Source organism: Eleginops maclovinus, chromosome 8 (assembly GCF_036324505.1).
Source record: "Eleginops maclovinus isolate JMC-PN-2008 ecotype Puerto Natales chromosome 8, JC_Emac_rtc_rv5, whole genome shotgun sequence".
Taxonomy (NCBI): domain Eukaryota; kingdom Metazoa; phylum Chordata; class Actinopteri; order Perciformes; family Eleginopidae; genus Eleginops; species Eleginops maclovinus.
Window position 1 is genome coordinate 2,204,579 of NC_086356.1, and position 18,478 is coordinate 2,223,056.

The 18,478-nt window shown below is 46.2% G+C and overlaps 1 protein-coding gene across 1 annotated transcript; it reads left to right on the forward strand.

Annotated features, from left to right (window-relative positions):
• The first annotated feature begins 128 nt into the window (after positions 1-128).
• Positions 129-18,026, forward strand: LOC134868379 (protein crumbs homolog 2-like). The gene is given in 16 exon segments (XM_063889458.1): positions 129-339; positions 7,649-7,984; positions 7,987-8,340; positions 10,034-10,229; positions 10,353-10,492; positions 10,857-11,027; positions 11,109-11,222; positions 11,348-11,392; positions 11,395-11,563; positions 11,565-12,301; positions 12,385-12,956; positions 14,159-14,324; positions 14,429-15,299; positions 15,381-15,497; positions 16,306-16,432; positions 16,602-18,026. Coding segments are annotated over 16 exon segments (4,404 nt in total). The 5' UTR covers positions 129-272; the 3' UTR covers positions 16,824-18,026.
• The last annotated feature ends 452 nt before the right edge of the window (positions 18,027-18,478 follow it).

Genomic DNA, 18,478 nt, shown 5'->3' on the forward strand with positions numbered 1-18,478 from the left:
AGGAGCTCAGGGAATGAGCATGCGTATTAGCAGGTGTTAATCCAGCTCGTGTTTTCCTGTGTTCTCTGCGCTCTCATGGCTGATTACACCGTGTGAGTCCGGAGCAGGGAGGCAGCCTGTCAGAGAGGCTGCTGCACTCATTAGTAGACAAGCATGGGTCGCCTGTGAACACCGGGCCACAGCTTCTCCTGCACACAGCACGATGTGTCCCCTCTAGGACTTCTTTTTTCATTCTCTTGTAATACTTTTGTTCCCGGGGCGGTGGATTTACCATGGAGCTGGGGAAGGTGCATCTGAATCTAAAGACAGTACTGCTGACCATGATGATGTTCAAATGGGGTGAGTGGACGACCCCGTGATCAGTGGTGCTTCTGGATGATCATTTCTGTGTAATTGCAATTGACTGCTAAAGCTTTGGAGGTGAATTACTCGGTAAATCCCCCATGGGACATTCTGAGTTTAATCCAATCCTGTGAGAGCAACAGGTTACATGGAAAGAGTTATTACAAGGACGTAAATATCTACAGGAACTATTCTACCTCACATGCACTTCACTGAGGGACACAGTACGTTGTATGAATGGTGAGGGAGGGTCTCGGAGGTGCTGCTCCATCCAAGTGCATTTCAAGGGCCTGAAATAGATGGAGACTGTTGGGTTGGAGGGGGTTAGTCTTTTGTCTGGACTACAATGATGAGTGGATTGGCTAGTTTCCAGTGAATTCCCAGAATACTGAGCAGCCTCGAGCTTAATTACTGACACTGTGTGATGATTGTAGACAACACATATCTTATAACTGGACTCTTAAACTTCAGAAGTCCGTGTATGATGTGACCGTTGATCGTAGGACATTTGTTCTTTATTTTATCCTCACTTTTTAGGATGTTTGACCGATCCGAATCAGAGGCAAACAGAGGAGCCATCAGAGATCAGTGCGGAGAATCTCATTCATATCTATCACACGCATGAATGGAGGCGCAGAATGAGGTCGCATAATGAACAGAAAGTTTGTTTTTGTTTCGCAAAGAAAGCACTCTCCTGTGACTCTGGGCTCAACCAAGTTTCCTCTCATTTGATCAGCAGCAGGTGTAATGCATGTTAGGTTTACACATACAAGGAATTTGCTCCGGTGTTCGTTGGGGCAAGTGGAATGAAGTTGTTAAAAAAAAGAGCAAAAATACAACTTTTAATAAGAAGTCCAAATAAGAACTACAGTTTACAAGATATATAAATGATTTATACATAAAGGTGAGTGCAGCAACATGATATATACACTGTTAAATCATGATGTGAACTCTCCAGGAGTGTCAAAGTATGCACTCTTACTTCTAATGTCAAGTTTAGACATTATACTCACAGTCATTGCATAATTTAGCAACAGTTCTCCGGGGTTAAACACATGTTTTTATACAGAAAACAGAATGCATGCTGCTCTTCACTGTTATTATTACACATAAGTTAGCAGTTCTGCAGTTTTCTAACACTTAATTATATGTATTTATGTCCTGTGGTTCAGCATACAGAGGCAGTATACAAACATTACAGGATTTGTCCCTCGAGGGCCACTGTACCTTGCACAAATGACCTGAAAATGGATGAATGTGCAGTGAAATTCAACTTAAAGAATCCCAGCAAAGCAAATGGAGTGTGGAGAAGCTTCTGATTTCTGTCACGTTGTACTTTTGCAGAAAATACAGAGAATTTCTAAACATCTAAAAATACACTTTCTTTAAAAACATTCCAAAAATGCATCCATCAGTCGCGTTTACTTTAAATATACCAATGTGAAACCTGTCAGACCTCACTCCTAGCTCTTGTCTAATAGAATGTAAGGGTGTGTTCAGTTTATAGTTATGGTGGCAGGGCAAGAAAAAGGCACACATGAAGATCGGGCATCAATCAAGAGTAGCTTCTTATCATTCCCAGAGGCTGAAGACAGATTATTGCAGTTTAAGGGCGATATCATTGAGAGTGGGGCTGCTCTGTTTGAGTTGCTTGGAGAAAAGGAGCTGAGTGTTTGAAGGACTTTATTTTGAAACTGCAGGTTATGGAGTTGATGATAGAGATGCAGACAGTCACCTGGCTGTCACTGTCTGATCCGTGTCCCTCCTCCGGTCAGGATCCACCTCATGTGTGTCAGGATTACCATGAGTGATGGACAGTTACATATGAGTCTGTACTCTGTGTGTGTGTGTGTGTGTGTGTGTGTGTGTGTGTGTGTGTGTGTGTGTGTGTGTGTGTGTGTGTGTGTGTGTGTGTGTGTGTGTGTGTGTGTGTGTGTGTGTGTGTGTGTGTCCGGTTCATGCTCCTCTTCAAATCTGGTTTTTAAGATATGTGAATGAATGGTCGTGAGCTGCAGGACATGTGCAGTATTACAAATACAGTCTGGATTCTTGTCATAGGTCAGCTTTTCCAATTTTATGTCAAAATATATATTCTTTGTCTCTCGAGCGGCAGGACACAGTTCCAAATGGAGCTTGTTTCTGGATCAAAGTGAAGTAAATCTCACATATGTACACCTCACTTGGTCAGATTGGTGTGAATACTAAGTGTGATTAAGTCTTGGAGTATTATTCAGGGGTGGAAGAAATATTCAGATGATTTACTTGAGTAGAAGTACCAATACAGTATTGTCAAAATACTTCATTAAATGTAAAAGTCCTGCATTCATAATCTTACTTTAGTAAAAGTGCAAAAGTATTATGAGCAAAAAGTCATTTTGTCTCAAGCTGTTTAAATTTGATAAATGTAGAGGAGTACGTTACATTATTTCCCCTTTAACTGTTGTGGAGGATAAAGTAGCATTAAATGGACATACTCAAGTAAAGTATTGCATGTTTGTACTTAGAACAGTATTTGAGTAAATGTTTTCCCATTTCTGTCATTACTGCAAAGCAATTTTGCCATGCTCACCTTATTCCTGAAATACAAACAGTAGATTTATACTTTATATGAAGTATATTTTGTATAATCTTCAGTCCCTTTAATAAACAGGAAATATTGTTTAAACTGAAATGGGAAATGTATATTCCTCTGGTCATGAAATCCTGGCAGGATGACTTGATTTCATGCCGGTTAGAGAATGGTAAGCCGGTGAAATGTGGGGTCAACGTGGTAGAAGGAGGAGAGGAGAATGTGAGAGACAATATGGCCACAGAGAGTGGACACATGCTGGTGGAAGCTCGAGGCGGTAATCTGCGCAGGTATCTGCCACCCGGAGATTAGAGGAGCAAAGGGATTGGCCCAAAGAGGCCGGAGGGATTACTGCATGGAACAGCTCGGAGGTCAAGGAGGCCAGAAAACCTGCACGGGCAAAGTGGGGGAGAAAGGATCAAGATTATCCAAAAAAAAGAGGGAAGAGTTGTGCAGAGTGAGAAATTAGGGGATCAAAAGGATCACACATCCTAACACACACAGAACTAAACAAACATCACGCTCTCATCACAGAAAAGTCTTACTGTTTTGAATAACGTCAATAATCACAATTCATTGAAATTATTTGCACTGATTTTCAAACAATTCAGGATTATTTGGACACCTGATTCCACTACCAATAATTCCTTTGGTCTTTATTGGACGGTTACACTGCTCATGCATTCAGAGGTAGTGTGTCCTTAAGTAGCTTTCTGGGACGCATGTTGCTCAGGAGAGTGGTTGTAGTGTCGGTGGTTTAATCCCCATCCCCTTTCAGTCACCAGTGTCAGTGTGGTTGAGATAATTAACTGTAAATAGGTATACGCCTCTGTTTTAATGGGTGTGATTGAGTAAATGCATATTTGTGTATGTAAAAGTGCTTTGAATGGAAAAAAGCTATTCAAATGTAGTCCATTTACCTCCGATTAAACATTGCAAACGATCCTTGCATTTGTATTAACTGAAATCCTCCTCACTTTAACCCTTCAGTGTTCCAACCCCCAAACTATACTTTCCCAGCTAACATAGGGTGGAAAGTGAGCACAAAACAAATGATGCCATGGACTGAGCTCCAGGGTTTAATAAGAATTGCATGACAAGGGTAAGCGTGTTTGCAAGGGGAAAGGAGTGGGCCGAGAGCTGAGCCTTGAGGAACACCACTTATGAATGCTAAAAATGATCCGGATGAATACCATGATGGAAAGTGTTGAACGTAGCATTACAAACCAAGCAGAGGCTCATCTAATAAGAAGTCCTGCAGAATAATGGATGATGAATGTAATATATTGGCAGTTTAATTGTATTTGAATAACTTCTACGGTTCATTATAACTGGAATGATGGCCTGAACCCACTCCCTCGCTTCCTGAATGGACAGTGCTTGACTTATGTTTGACCAAACAGCTCTCATGTTAAGTTTCTTATCAAGCAAGCAAAGGATCACCTTCTCATTCGATTACCATGTTGATCCTAGTCCCCTTCTCACATCACAAGTAGATTTGAGCCTAATCTTGAAACCCTCGACAGCCACCTGGGGCTGGTGTCCGCAGGTGGCTGTAATCTGCACGATTCAAACACAGTTAGTGTCTGCAGGTCAGACCACCGGGCGGGGGGGTGGGGGGGGGAGAGAGGCACCTCAACAAGAATTGGAAATGACAAGAGCTTTCTGCTTGAAGAGGGTGACACGGGGCCAGAGTGGTAAAGCTGAGGCCAGAGATATTAATAGACACAGCAGAAAATGATCACATGGGGAATGGGTTATATTTGAAACGTTTCAGACACATGCTTTGGTGCCATAGTCCATCCAAGCATCTTGAGTCAGAAGACATAGCCTCACAGACTATTGATTATGAATATTAAGGCAATGGCTCATCCATTTGTGCAGCATGGAGCCAAGGGGGCTTTTATTACTTCCCTATTTCTCATTTCTTTATCACTTTCAATTCTCATCACAAGTGTTTGCCTGTTCTTGCTACTTATTCCATAGCTCTTGACCATCGTAACCCTCTCTTAAAGAGTCTGTCTGTGGGCATCAGACCCCTGCTTTTGATCGTAGCATTGCTTGATCCGAGCATCAAAAGCTGTGGTTCTTACTGAAGACAAGCATATTTAAAACCACCTCCCGAATATCCTCAAACCTTGACTCACTGAGGATCTTTTTAAACAAACACAAACAGAAGGAAATAGCGTATGACAGTGTGAGGGATTGATTCAAATTATGTAGAGTGTGTGTCCATAGTGACGGAGGAACATGTCAGCTACAGTGAGGTTCAGTACATGACACACGCTGTGATACACAAACAGAGCAGTAGAGATGCATTCATTACTGGATTGGCTGACAAGGCATCAGGAGGCCAATCTCAGATGGAGTTGCCTGGACTGATTTTTAACACCTGTTCTGATTTAAATCTAAATTAATGGCAGGACCCCACAGTACAGTCAGTCCCATGAAATGAACCACATTGCTGTAAATTTGACAGAAAGGAGTGAGTGATGTGATGAAGGACCGACATGAACGGTCTGACTCTCAGAACACTGATTAAAGAAATGCATTACAGAGCTGCTGATTAGTCCTCTCTAAAGCGCAGTGAGAGAATGCATTTTGTTAATAATGTAGAGTATTATTTTAGGTCTTGGATCTCTGAACTCTGTCTGTAATACTGCATTATGAGGGGGGGGGGGGCATTTGGGTCAAACAGATTTATGAGCTTCTGAAACATCATGATGTGAATATCTGATTAAATCTCTTCAACAAAAAGCCCCAAAAATGGCCAATTAATGCTCAGAATGAAGGAGTAGAAATAGCACATTTCTCAGTTTGACTTTAATAAATATTCTCTTTCATTTTCTCTCCGTCTCTCCTCTCTCTCTCTGCCCCCCACCCCCACCTCCATAACTCCATTCATTGTTAATATCTTCCACTTCAGTGACCATTTGGAAGCAGCACACTGATCAAAGTGTTGGGGGGAGTAGTGTGGATGGGGGGGGCGGGGGTTGAACAGGGAGTGGACATTGGCCTAATAAGAGGAATGTGGACTCGTTCCCCAGCGAGCTGATGCCATTGGCTGCTGCGGGGAGACAGTGTGTGTATTGTAACTCCCGTACACTGTGTGATATGACATCCAGAACGACCCGGGCAGCCATTCATCCCAGATATAATGCTCAGGACACTTGCTAATTGAGACGGGAATCACAATTAGAGGTAATAAAATAAAGCCCATTAGGCTGCTCCGATCTTCATTAGCAGGGAAAGTCGTGCTTGCATTCGTCTTAGTCAAACAACACTAGAAACCCCACCAGTGCTCCCAGTAGGCCACACACAGATTATAAGACAATGGGCCTGTGGACTCATAAAACTGCATGCTCGTTTAGCTTAATTCTTTAGTCAAACAACCTCCCTTCATACGAGTTGTCCCTCAATTTCATTCAACCCTCACCAATTAGAAAACTAACATGTGTTGAGGGGTGTCCAAACTTCGGCCCGTTTGGATTGGCCCTCAGCAAATTCGAAATCAGCCCACACCTGAAACTTGTGCTCCTCTTATATTGTACTTCTTAAATATGTAAATGTATATTAGTTAATTAGCGCACTTTACATTCAATTAAAGTTGAAAAAATGTTCTAGCAAATCTTAATTGATAAAAAAAAGCTCAATAACTTATTTGCATATGCAGCTTGAAAAACACCCTCCATATTTCCCCTTATTATCAGCAATCTGAGGCTTCTGTAGAGGGATGAGCTGCAAACAGAGAGCTGTAACACCCCCTGCCCTAGACAGAGTTAAGGCCTGCGTTATTTTGAGCCATGAACTTTTCAGAAAGGCACTGGAGAGGTCAACGAGGAAAACAAAAACTGAAAAGCAAAGCAGCCACTGGCCCGGTTTAAGCATGGCTTAGCTGTGTGATGAATGAGAGGATGGAACACGTCTGCACCCGACCCGTGCCAGACCCTCCCACACATGAAGAGCAGATTAGAGCTACGAATAAAAAAGTGGAACAGGTTTAAAATCAGGGAAGCTATTTAAGCCACTCTGGGTCATTTCAGATCATCAGGTGGTTCGATGCTAATCAAAGGAGACGGATATCGTCAGTGAAATATTGTTGGTGAGCAGACCAGGCCTACACGTGTTGCTCGACGGACAGAAGTGGGAGAAGTACTCAGATCTTGTACTAAAAGTAGAAGTACTCCTTGGCAAGCATGGTCATTTGCTTCCAATCATGCCCTTTATGTTTAACAAAAGTTCAATATATGGGACATCATGATGAGGTACCTCAAACTTGAGTGCATTGTGATTCCACGATATATAAACATGATGATTAACGTTGTGATGGAGCCACAGCTGTGTGTGTGTGTGTGTGCACAGCTGTGTGTGTGTGTGTGTGTGTGTGTGTGTGTGTGTGTGTGTGTGTGTGTGTGTGAAGCAGCTGTAGGAAATGTTAAGGTAGCAGATCAGTAATCAGTAAAGTAGATAGGATTATGAGAGGTAAGTATTGAGTACGTCATGCATTAGAGCAGTTTCTGATTCTGTTGCTGCCACTTAGAGTACTGCTCATGCAAACAGAAACAGTACAGGAAAGCTCTGCTGGTTTGTTTTTAAAAGTTGATTTGAGATTACTCGAAATGGATAAGGCCGAACAGCAATGAGAGTCCTGCTCAGGGATGGCTGACTCTTCTTGGGAGGCCTTGCAGTAGATGTGTTTCTTATCATGCATTCATTATTTGTGTCTTTGTCTTCCAGGAATATTCTGCACAGCCTCTTCAGATAAATGCTTGTCTGCACCCTGCCACAATGGAGCTACCTGTGTGGACAACATGGACGACTACGCCTGTCTCTGTGCCAAAGACGGCGTCCGATTCATGGGCAAAAACTGCGATGAACTGTATGACGCCTGCTCCTTCGCTCCGTGTGAAGACTGCAGCAGCACCCCCGGGGAGACGGAGTACCACTGCATCTGCCCGGACGGACTCGCAGGGGATAACTGCACGGAGGAGGTGGACGAGTGTGAGAGCAACCCCTGCTCCGAGCCCCGCTCCCTGTGCGTGGACCAGCTGAACGGGTACTTCTGCAGATGTCCGCCGGGTTCGGAGGACAGGACTGCAGGACACACGTGACCGACTGCATCGATGAACCCTGCGGGAACAACGGGACGTGTTTGCTGCGACGAGAGGGCTTCGAGTGCCACTGTGCAGCGGGGTTCGAGGGGAAGACCTGCGAGGAGGACGTGAACGAGTGTTTGTCCGAGCCCTGTCAGAACGGAGCCATCTGTCTGGACGGAGTGGCCGAGTTCCACTGCTTCTGTGTGCCCGGGTTCCAGGGGTACAACTGCGAGATCGACATTAACGAGTGTGCGTCGAGACCCTGCGAGAACAACGGCACCTGCATCAACGAGAAGGACCACTACCAGTGTGAATGCCTCAACGGCTTTGCAGGTACATCATAATGACACACACACACACACACACACACACACACACACACACACACACACACACACACACACACACACACACACACACACACACACACACACACACACACACACACACACACACATGCAACATCACTAACCAAGGTGAGTCTTAATTCTTCTGTCACAGGAAAGGGAATCAGACACACAAACACATAACACACCAGGAAGACTGGGAGGGGAAACAAACCGAGGAAACAATGACAACGCACTGACAGACAACACTTTAGGGAAGACAGGCCTAAAGACACTCAAGACTGACAAATACACAGCTGGAGAAGGCATGCAACACACAAGGGGAAGCAGGTGTTAAGAACAGCAGGGTAAACACAGAGACAGGAAGTAAAACGAGACAAAACTAAATAAAACAAGAAACCAAAACTAAGATTCTTGTTCTTTATTGAACTTATATATTGGTTAAAACCTGACAGTTTTGGAATGACTATTGACACTATTATGCAGGCTTTTAGGTAAACAGGAAATATAATGTAGCCTTAGAGGAGGAGGAGAAGAAGAAGAAGAAGAAGAAGGAGGAGGAGGAGGAGGAGGAGGAGGAGGAGGAGGAGGAGGAGGAGGAGGAGGAGAAGAAGAAGAAATACTTAATAAATCCTCAAAGTGTTAATCACTTTTATCACTCACATTGCACTCAGAGGTATATTTACTGTAGGATAGAGCAAACAGTTGTCGAGCTATAGAGAAATAGAGACATGTATAAATGGACCAATCGATCGGTATAATGACACCTGTTCAAAGTTGCAGGTACTGAACAGACCAATGGAAATACAATAAAGTGAAGAGGTTTTAAATGATGTCACCGTGAATCATCTCCTCATGAACTCCATCAGCTGTGACTCGCTTCTTGCTCTGCTTCTTGTTCCTCTCCGTGAACTCCCCGGTGTTTTGTCTGTCCTGATAAACTGGGAGTATTTTAAGTGCCCAGTAAGATGCTGTGAGTCAGGCGTCTTATCTGTGGCTCAGATAAAGTCTCCGTGTGAGAGAAAACACTCCTGCCTCGCTCTCCTTACACCCCTCTCTTTCTCCTGGAGCCTGCTCAGTGTCAGAGGAGCTGTGTGTTATCTGAAGGGGTGGGGGGGGTCACATCGGCACGCTGCATTCCCCCTGTCATGGAGGTAAAGGGAGGCTTTTATGATGGACAGACTCAATGGACTGATAAAGACTTTAGGGAGTGTTGTTTTAGAAATAAAACAAAAGGGTTAAAATATAAGAAATGGATTAAAAAAGTCTATCTAAAAAAGATTAGAAATATACCACGTTTAAAAGGAAAGTCTACAGCACCAAATCTGCAATGAGTTTCCCATTCGAACATTTCGTGTTCTGCATTTGACCCATCTTAGTGTGAGGAGCAGTGGGCTGTCATATGTACGGTGCCCGGGGAACAGTGCCTTGCTCAGGGACACCACGGTAGCACTTGGTCTATCGGAGATTTGAACTGGTGCCCTTCCAGTTCCCAGGCCAAGCCCCTAACCACTTTGCCACCACTACCGTCCTCTCTTATTCTCAAATGTATCCTACCGTTTACTCAAAATTTTCCCTCCAATGCTAGGCTTGATTACGTTTGTTCTAACCATTGACTAAAACTTCCTTGGATCATCATCATCATCATTGCTTCCCCCCACCCCCCCCCCCCCCACCAGGAGTGAACTGTGAGACCGAGATAGATGAGTGTGAGTCGGGCCCCTGCCACAACGGGGCCACCTGCCACGACCTGGTCTCCATGTACTCCTGCCAGTGTCTGCCCGGCTTCGATGGCCTCGACTGCGAGGTGGACGTGGACGAGTGCGCCAGCGAGCCGTGCCACAACGGAGCCGCCTGTCACGACCTGGTGAACAGGTAGGCCTCAGACGAGGTGGAGATGGTGCTCATCAGCTGGATGGAGGATTTGTATAAAACGTGTGTGTGTGTGTGTGTGTGTGTGTGTGTGTGTGTGTGTGTGTGTGTGTGTGTGTGTTGCAGCTACGAGTGTGACTGCAGTGATACAGGATTCCAGGGAGACTTCTGTGAGCTGGACATCCCTGAGTGTGCCTCTGATCCCTGTCAGCACGGAGCCACATGCATAGAGGGAGTCGGGGAGTACACCTGCCTCTGCTGGCCAGGTGAGGAACTGCATGCAGCACCTTTGTTTACCAATAAAGCATGCTGGGATAGTGAGGAGAGAGCACTGCACTGAAAACACTGAAACGTTGACTTTAATTAAATGTATTATGTCAACAAAAGACACACACTAGGTTAGTAGAAAGCAAAACTATAAGTTGAACCTAATATTAACTTATTTGAACTTCATATTTTTGCTTTCAAGTAACCTCATAAAGTTGTGTGACTTTTGATGACATAATACATTTAATTAAAGTGAACGTTTCAGTGTTTTCCGTGTGTGAATGTTAGTCTGAAATGATGTGCTTCATGTACTTCAACCAAAGGTAAAGTCAACACTCTTCTTTTTCTTCTTTGCTTCTCTAGGTTATGAGGGACCGAACTGTGAGGTGGATGTAGACGAGTGTGCGGAGACGCCCTGTGATAACGCCGGCGAGTGTTTCGAGCGCTCCGACCCGTCTCACTGGGAGCTGGACTGGGAGCTGAGCTTTGCAGATGCAGCGGGATACATCTGCCAGTGTCAGCCGGGGTTCGCAGGTCAGTGGAACTCAGGTGACTCATCGGCCGTAACATCTGAATGAAATCTCCTGACTGAATTACATTTATTTTGCATGACAGGAGAAAACTGCTCCGTCAACATCGATGAGTGTGAGTCCGAGCCCTGCCAGAACGGAGGCACCTGTGAGGATCAGATCAACGGATACACCTGTACCTGCTCTCAGGGGTTTCTAGGTGGGTCTAGGACCTTCTAATGAACAATCATGTGTTGTATATAACTTTGGGCCCCAGCTCCTCTGCATGTGCCTGGCCAGCAGCGTATCTAACCCTGACTGTGTGTGCCCCCCCCCCCCCCCCAGGTGAGCACTGTGAAGTGGATGTCGATGAGTGTGAGAGCCAGCCCTGTCTAACGGGGGCTGGTGCGAGGACGGCCGGGCCTCCTACACCTGCCACTGTCCTGAGGCCGAGCCGGGGGAACTTCCATGGGGAGGAGGTCTCTGTGACGAGAAGCTGTACGGCTGCGTTGACCACGAGTGCCAGAACGGAGCCACCTGCCACCCCTGGCTGGAAGGGGGGGCACCACGGTCACACCTGCCTTTGCCCCCACGGCTTCTACGATGAGCAGTGCTCCACCAGAACCACCTTCTCCTTCTCCGCCCCTGGGTTCATTCTCATCGAGGTTGATCTGGAGGAGAGGAGACGGAGGGAGGTGGAGCACCAAGTCCACCGGGGTCTGGGGGTCCAGCTGCGCTTCAGGACCACCATTCCCAACATGCTGCTGGTCTACAGAGGAGACCTGGACAACCACCTCGTCCTGGAGATTGTGAATGGCGGTCTTCACGCCAAAGCCTTTTCTGAGGATTCCGAGCTGGACGTGAGGTTCCCCGGGCTGGTCAGTGACGGAGGCTGGCGGGACGCTCATGTGTTTGTGGATGACGGAGGGCTGGTTTTGATCGTGAGGGGTCCCGGCTGTGACAGGGACGGGTGCAGAGTGACTGACGGTGGCGCGGATGAACCGCCCTTCCAGCCCTCTGAGGCCTTCTCTCAGATTTATGTAGGTGGAGCCCCGGAGGAGCTGCTGGAGGTTTCTGCGAGCGGAGCAAGCTTTATAGGATGCATGGAGGACCTGATGATCGACTCCAAGCCCATCCTGCCGCAAACACTCCCTGAAGACCAGGGCCACGAGCTGGGCTGCATTAAGACCGAGTGGTGTAAGCCGGACCCCTGCGGTGGACGTGGGCGCTGTGTGGACCTGTGGATCAGCTTTCAGTGTGACTGCTACCGGCCCTACCACAGGGACAGCTGCTCTGAGGGTGAGCACTGGGTCTCTTTTTGTAGTACAGTACTAACTTCCTGTTTTGTTGAGTAATCCGAACCCCCACTTGTCTCCTGACAGAATTCCCTTCATGGACGTACAGCCACGAGGACACGAAGAGCTTCAGTGCGTACGACGTGGGAAAGAGCCACGAGAGCAGCTTCAACGTGTCCTTCTTCCTGAGGTCCTTACAGCCGGATGGACTGCTGTTCCAGCTGAGGAGACCGTCAGCGGAGGAGGGGGAGGTCTACTTCTCCGTCTACCTGGGCATGGGGAGGCTGTTTGTCAGCTCTCTGCCTAACAGCGCCCCCCTGACAGCTCCCATATTTGTGACGACTGGCGAGAAGCAGCTGCTGCAGGTGGAGGTCCAGCACAGGCAGGTGATCTTCGAGCATGCAGGCCTGCGCTACGGGATCGGAGAGATCCCCGAGGTGACAGTAAACAGCGGGGATCAGGCCTATGTGGGGGGGCTTCCAGCAGAGTGGGACTCGGATAGCTGGGGCGGGCATTACAAAGGATGCCTGCAGGACCTTCGGTTGGACTCGGTGCATCTGGATGTGGACGCCTGGAACAGCTCTGAGGACGAGGAGGTGTATCTGCTGAGCGACGCGGAAAATGTGAAGGAGGGCTGCGTCAGCGACGACACCTGCAGGGTGAGGAGCTGCTCCTTTAAACGTGTTCAAAGTAACTAAGTACATTTAGTCAACTACTGTACCTAGGTACAATACATTTATTTAATATCCTTAGTTGCTAGGCAGATTAGGATGAACGATGGTAAATATAATCTCCCTTAAATCAGACTGTAGTTCACCTGCAGTAAATCCAGCAGCTACCCTGCAGTATACAAAGCCATTCAAACTAGCTGCACCTTTACCAGCTCTGAGAACACTTTAATGATCAATCATTATAAAACATATCAGAGATATTATTCTGAAATGGACCAATCAGACAATGACTACTTTTACTGTCGCTACTTTAAGTACATTTAGAGGAGAGTACTTTCTACTTTCACTGGAGGAACATTTAGAATACTTTTACTGTGACAGAGTATTCCTACACTCTGGTACTTCTACTTTACTCAAGTACAAGACCTGAGTACTTCTACTTTACTCAAGTACAAGACCTGAGTACTTCTACTTTACTCAAGTACAAGATCTGAGTACTTCTACTTTACTGAAGTACAAGATCTGAGTACTTGTACTTTACTCAAGTACAAGACCTGAGTACTTCTACTTTACTCAAGTACAGGATCTGAGTACTTCTTCTTTACTCAAGTACAAGATCTGAGTACTTCTACTTTTACTCAAGTACAAGACCTGAGTACTTCTACTTTACTCAAGTACAAGACCTGAGTACTTCTACTTTACTCAAGTACAAGATCTGAGTACTTCTACTTTTACTCAAGTACAAGACCTGAGTACTTCTACTTTACTCAAGTACAAGACCTGAGTACTTCTACTTTAACTCAAGTACAAGACCTGAGTACTTATTCCACCTCTGAGTAGAAGTATAAAGTAGCTTTAAATGGAAATACTCAAGTAAAGTACAAATATCTCAGTCAGCACTTCAGTTACTTCCCGCCACTGAATGCATCATTAAAGATATGTGTAGCATCCAGACAGGATGACCACACACAGCCTTGATTGGTTAATCAATATCTATTATCTCAATTAAAAGCATTCCCATGTTTCCTCGTGGATCAATTGTCTAATATTTTATCAAACAGAACGAGACATCCCACAGGATCGTTGTTATGGCGCCATGTTGTGGAGTAGAGATATGAATACTGTGTCTGCTCTGGAGGTTATTTGCTGTGTGAGGAGGATTTATTCACTCTCAATGCTTTCCTCTTCAGACGAAGCCTTGTCAAAATGGAGGGGAGTGCACGATCACGTTCAACGACTTCACGTGTTCCTGTCCGGCGGAATACACCGGCAAGACCTGTGAGACCCGGGTGTGGTGTGTGGGTGATCCCTGTGTCAACGGCGGCCACTGTGTGGACCTCCCTGACGGATATGAATGTAAGTGTTTCCCCAAGGTGTTGGGATGAGGGGTGACTTTGAGGCTCTGAATAAATGAAATAAAAATAGTAATGATGCAAACTTTCCTCCACATTGACCCGCAGGTGTGTTCAACGCCACGTTTGAGAACAACCCTGTGCAGTTCAGCTCTAGAGGCTCCCTGTCCGACTCCGTCTCTAACGTTTACCTGGAGCTGAGGACCCGCTCAGAGAACGCCGTGATCCTGAGGGCCTCCTCTGGCTCCGACCTGCTGCTGGTGGGCCTGGTGGACTCTTCCGTCCGGGTGGAGATCCACACGGGCAACAGTGTGGAGACGCTGGCCTTCACTGGAGTGCGTCGAGTGGCGGACGGGAGCTGGCATCGCGTGAACATCTCCATGGCGGAGAGGCGGCGCAAAGCCTCTCCCTGGATCATCACGGTGGATGGGATCACAGACGCCAGCAGCCTGCCTCAGCGGACAGGAAGTATCCACTTTCTCAACGAGAAGGCCACCACGTTGGCCATCGCCGAGAGCTTCACCGGCTGCTTGGGAGCAGTGAGGGTCGGCGGGGTCTACCTCCCTTTCGTGGACGACTATAAAGCCCCCCAGGCGTCTCAGTTCCACTCAGTGGGAAAGCCAAACATCGGCCTGGGTTGCACCAGTGAACCGGTGTGTGACTCAGACCCGTGTGTGAACGGAGCCACCTGTGAAGACCTCTTCAATATGTTTGACTGTGTGTGTGACCCGGGCTGGGGGGGGGATCTGTGTGAGATAGACACCGATGACTGTGCGTCTCAGCCCTGTGTTCACGGAAGCTGTCAGGACTACTTGGCTGGTTTTGAGTGCCGCTGCCAGCCTGGATACGCCGGCACTCTGTGTGACGAGGATCTCAACGAGTGTGAGCGTCACCCCTGTGAACACGGAGGCACGTGTCAGGACGGACCCAACATGTTCACCTGTGTGTGTCCCAAGGGCTACAGCGGGCCCCTGTGCCAGTGAGTATGAACCAGAGTCTGGTAGTCAGCAGGCGGGGATATCTGTAGCATGAGCGACATGTAACACTCACTTTCCACCAGGTGGGACTATCCCCCGATCCAGTGTGGGGAAGACGTGCACTGTGAGAATGATGGCATCTGCAGTGACGGGCTCTGGGGGGCTAACTGCACCTGCATGCCCGGATTCACAGGCAGCAGGTGAGCAAATAAATATGACTTTTTTTTTATGTGCAAAGACTAGATGCACCTCCTCATTAAATGTGACCCTTTCAATGAAATAAGGAACTTTGAATTTGTTAGATTAAACTGTTCAGAAAGCTCTTTATGTTTCTCATACTGTCTGTGCTGCAGCACCTCTTTTCACCCTCTGTCTGAAACCAGAACCCAGTCTGCTCTGATTGGTTAGCTGGCTGGCTCTGTTGTGATTGGTCAACCACTTACGGATGTCTTCCCCCCTTAGGCTATCATATAAAATGTGTTGGAGCGCTAACCAACAGAAGTGCAAGTGTTATATAATGACATCATTATGTTCAGAGAGTAAACAAAAGGGTCCAATGGAGGTGTTGAAACTCCCTCTGGAGGAAACTCAGGGATTTTAGCCTTTGCAGACCATTTACATGCACTAAAACCTATACAACACACTATAGGAAATGGAAAAGCATAATAGGGCCTCTTTATTGACCTCTCAAAATCCTAGGGGAAGGAAACAAGGCTCTTGCTGCCCAATATGTATCACCATGCCACAACCTAAGGAGCAATGAGTGATTTGGACACAATTGAACTACAATGCCAAAATCCTAAAGGATCATTTTATATGTTATTTTCAATCCTGATGCTGACGTCTCGGGAATATCAATCATACACATTGCATCATATAGTAGAGAATAACCACATGCTTTGATATCAAGATCAGATATTCCATACTGAAATGTTGGGCATCCTAAATTCCTGCACAGTATGTTGATGTCCTTCCTGAATGTGACTGTGTGTGTTCTCTGAGTTGCAGGTGTGAGTCAGAGATTGATGAGTGTGTGTCTAACCCGTGTCGAAATGGAGGTTCCTGTTTGGATCGATTCAACATGTTTGTGTGTGAATGCCTGCCTGGCTACAGCGGTCCGATCTGTGACACTAACGTACGTTTTTTTACATTCTCTACTTCAGATTTATACATACGGTGTAATTGTGTAAATACATACAGCAAATATACTTTTTGAAGGCCAGTCACGTGCACAGATAGAGCTCAAATGGGGCTGGAGTACATCCATGCATGTAAATTGAATCCCTGCTCTCCTTCCTCTGCAGAAACAAGCTCACAAACAAATCATCCCCTGGCTGATGGTGGCCCTCCCGCTGCTGTGCTTCTGTGTTCTCATCCTGGTCATCGGCCTGACCTTCATGGTGCTCACAGCGAGGAAGAAGCGTCAGTCTGAGGGCGCGTACAGCCCCAGCGCTCAGGAGGTTGCCGGAGCTCGGCTGGAGATGGACAGCATGCTCAAAGTGCCCCCGGAGGAAAGACTCATCTGAGAACTGAAGGGTGTTCCAGCTGATCTGAGCACTGCAGGCAGGTGCACAGGACACACACTCCCTGAACTCTGAACCGGACTGAGGAGGTGACCCAGGCTCATCCGTCTGATGAAATGTGTTCAGCACATAGCTCCTTTTTATCGTAAGACTCTACACTGTAGTCGTTTGTCTATGGCAGGGCCTTCACCTGTCCTATAGATCTAACTAGTGCATAGAGGACAACTTCAATCGTGGCACGGTGAAGCACTACAGGCACACGGACTGGGGGGAATGTCTTCTGGTGTTTGAGCAGCATCCAGCACAGTAAAGCTGCACTTCCTCTGATGGCCAGTAGATGCTGCCGGTAAGAAAGCCTTACCCTCTACACATGTCACATTCAGTATAAAGTACAGGGACTCCTGGTTGAAGAAAGGTCCCTTTATAAATGTACACCAAGTAGCCTATATAGAGTATGGATGTGATGCTTGACCTCACAAGTTGCACTATGATTCTTGGGTTCTGTTTAAACTCCATACTGTACTTCTCACTCACTTTGGTGCTCTCTGGAAGGGACTTTGACAATGAAAATGTGTACGGGACACAACAAATATTGGATAACTGTGAAGATTCTTTGTGGCAGCATTTGGTGAATCCATGTTCAGCAAACTGGGACCGTTTCAAACTGCGGAGAGAAAAAGGAATCCATACAAAATAATGTCTGTTTTTATCTTCATTTGAAAAGCTATCCCCCTCGCTTTGTTGAAGATCTCAGAGTTTATTTTCCTTGTGAGCCTGGCAGGTTACTGCACGAGAGGACTTTTCTGTACACTTTCTATATTTATGTTCAGAATTGTTTGAACTTTTGTTGGATTCAGAGATTTTCTGTCATGGCTCACATGCATAAAGGGTCCGCTCATGTCTGTCTCTGCACATTGAACCCATGTTTGATGATGTGAACTTTGCAGTATGTAACGTACGGTTTGTTTTTAGGATGCAAGGTTGAATTTTGCACCAAAATAAGAAATGAAAGCATACTAAAGTGTGCATTTGGGAGGAACAAACATTACATATACTGCAACACACTATGACAGGATGTAAAGTGTTCAACATGTCATTATTCAGTACAACTGCAGGTGTTGGCTGAACATTGTGTCTTTGTTTTCTTACATTTCTTTATTTTGATTTGCAAAATCCAGAGTGTCCACAATGTATAATAAACCTGCAGTCAAGTCAAATGAATGTTCAATGTTATTTCTTCTAAATATTGTTCAGTCGCACCGGAGCCCCTGGATGTGGAAGAAAAATGAGCAGAACCCAGAGGTATCAGGCTCAGTGGGGGGGGTTGATAACCTACTAAAATGTCGCTAGGAGCAATTATTTGCTGTTTGGTGTCCCACACAGCACCGTGTTGGTTCCCCTGCTTTTCCAATGCTAAATCAATGACCTGCCTCCACAGTTCGGTTACTTGTGGATGACTGCTTGCTCTACAGGCCATTTGAAAGTGAAGGTCACCAAGAAGACATACAGGGTGTACATATTCCAGCATTAGGCAGGACTTTTTCGACTAACTAGTGATCTCCATTTGTCTTTGAGCTATCCTCAGGATCCATTTCAAAGGTCACACGATTAGCCTAGCTTGAACATGTCTCACATCTAACTCAAAACCCAGACAAAAA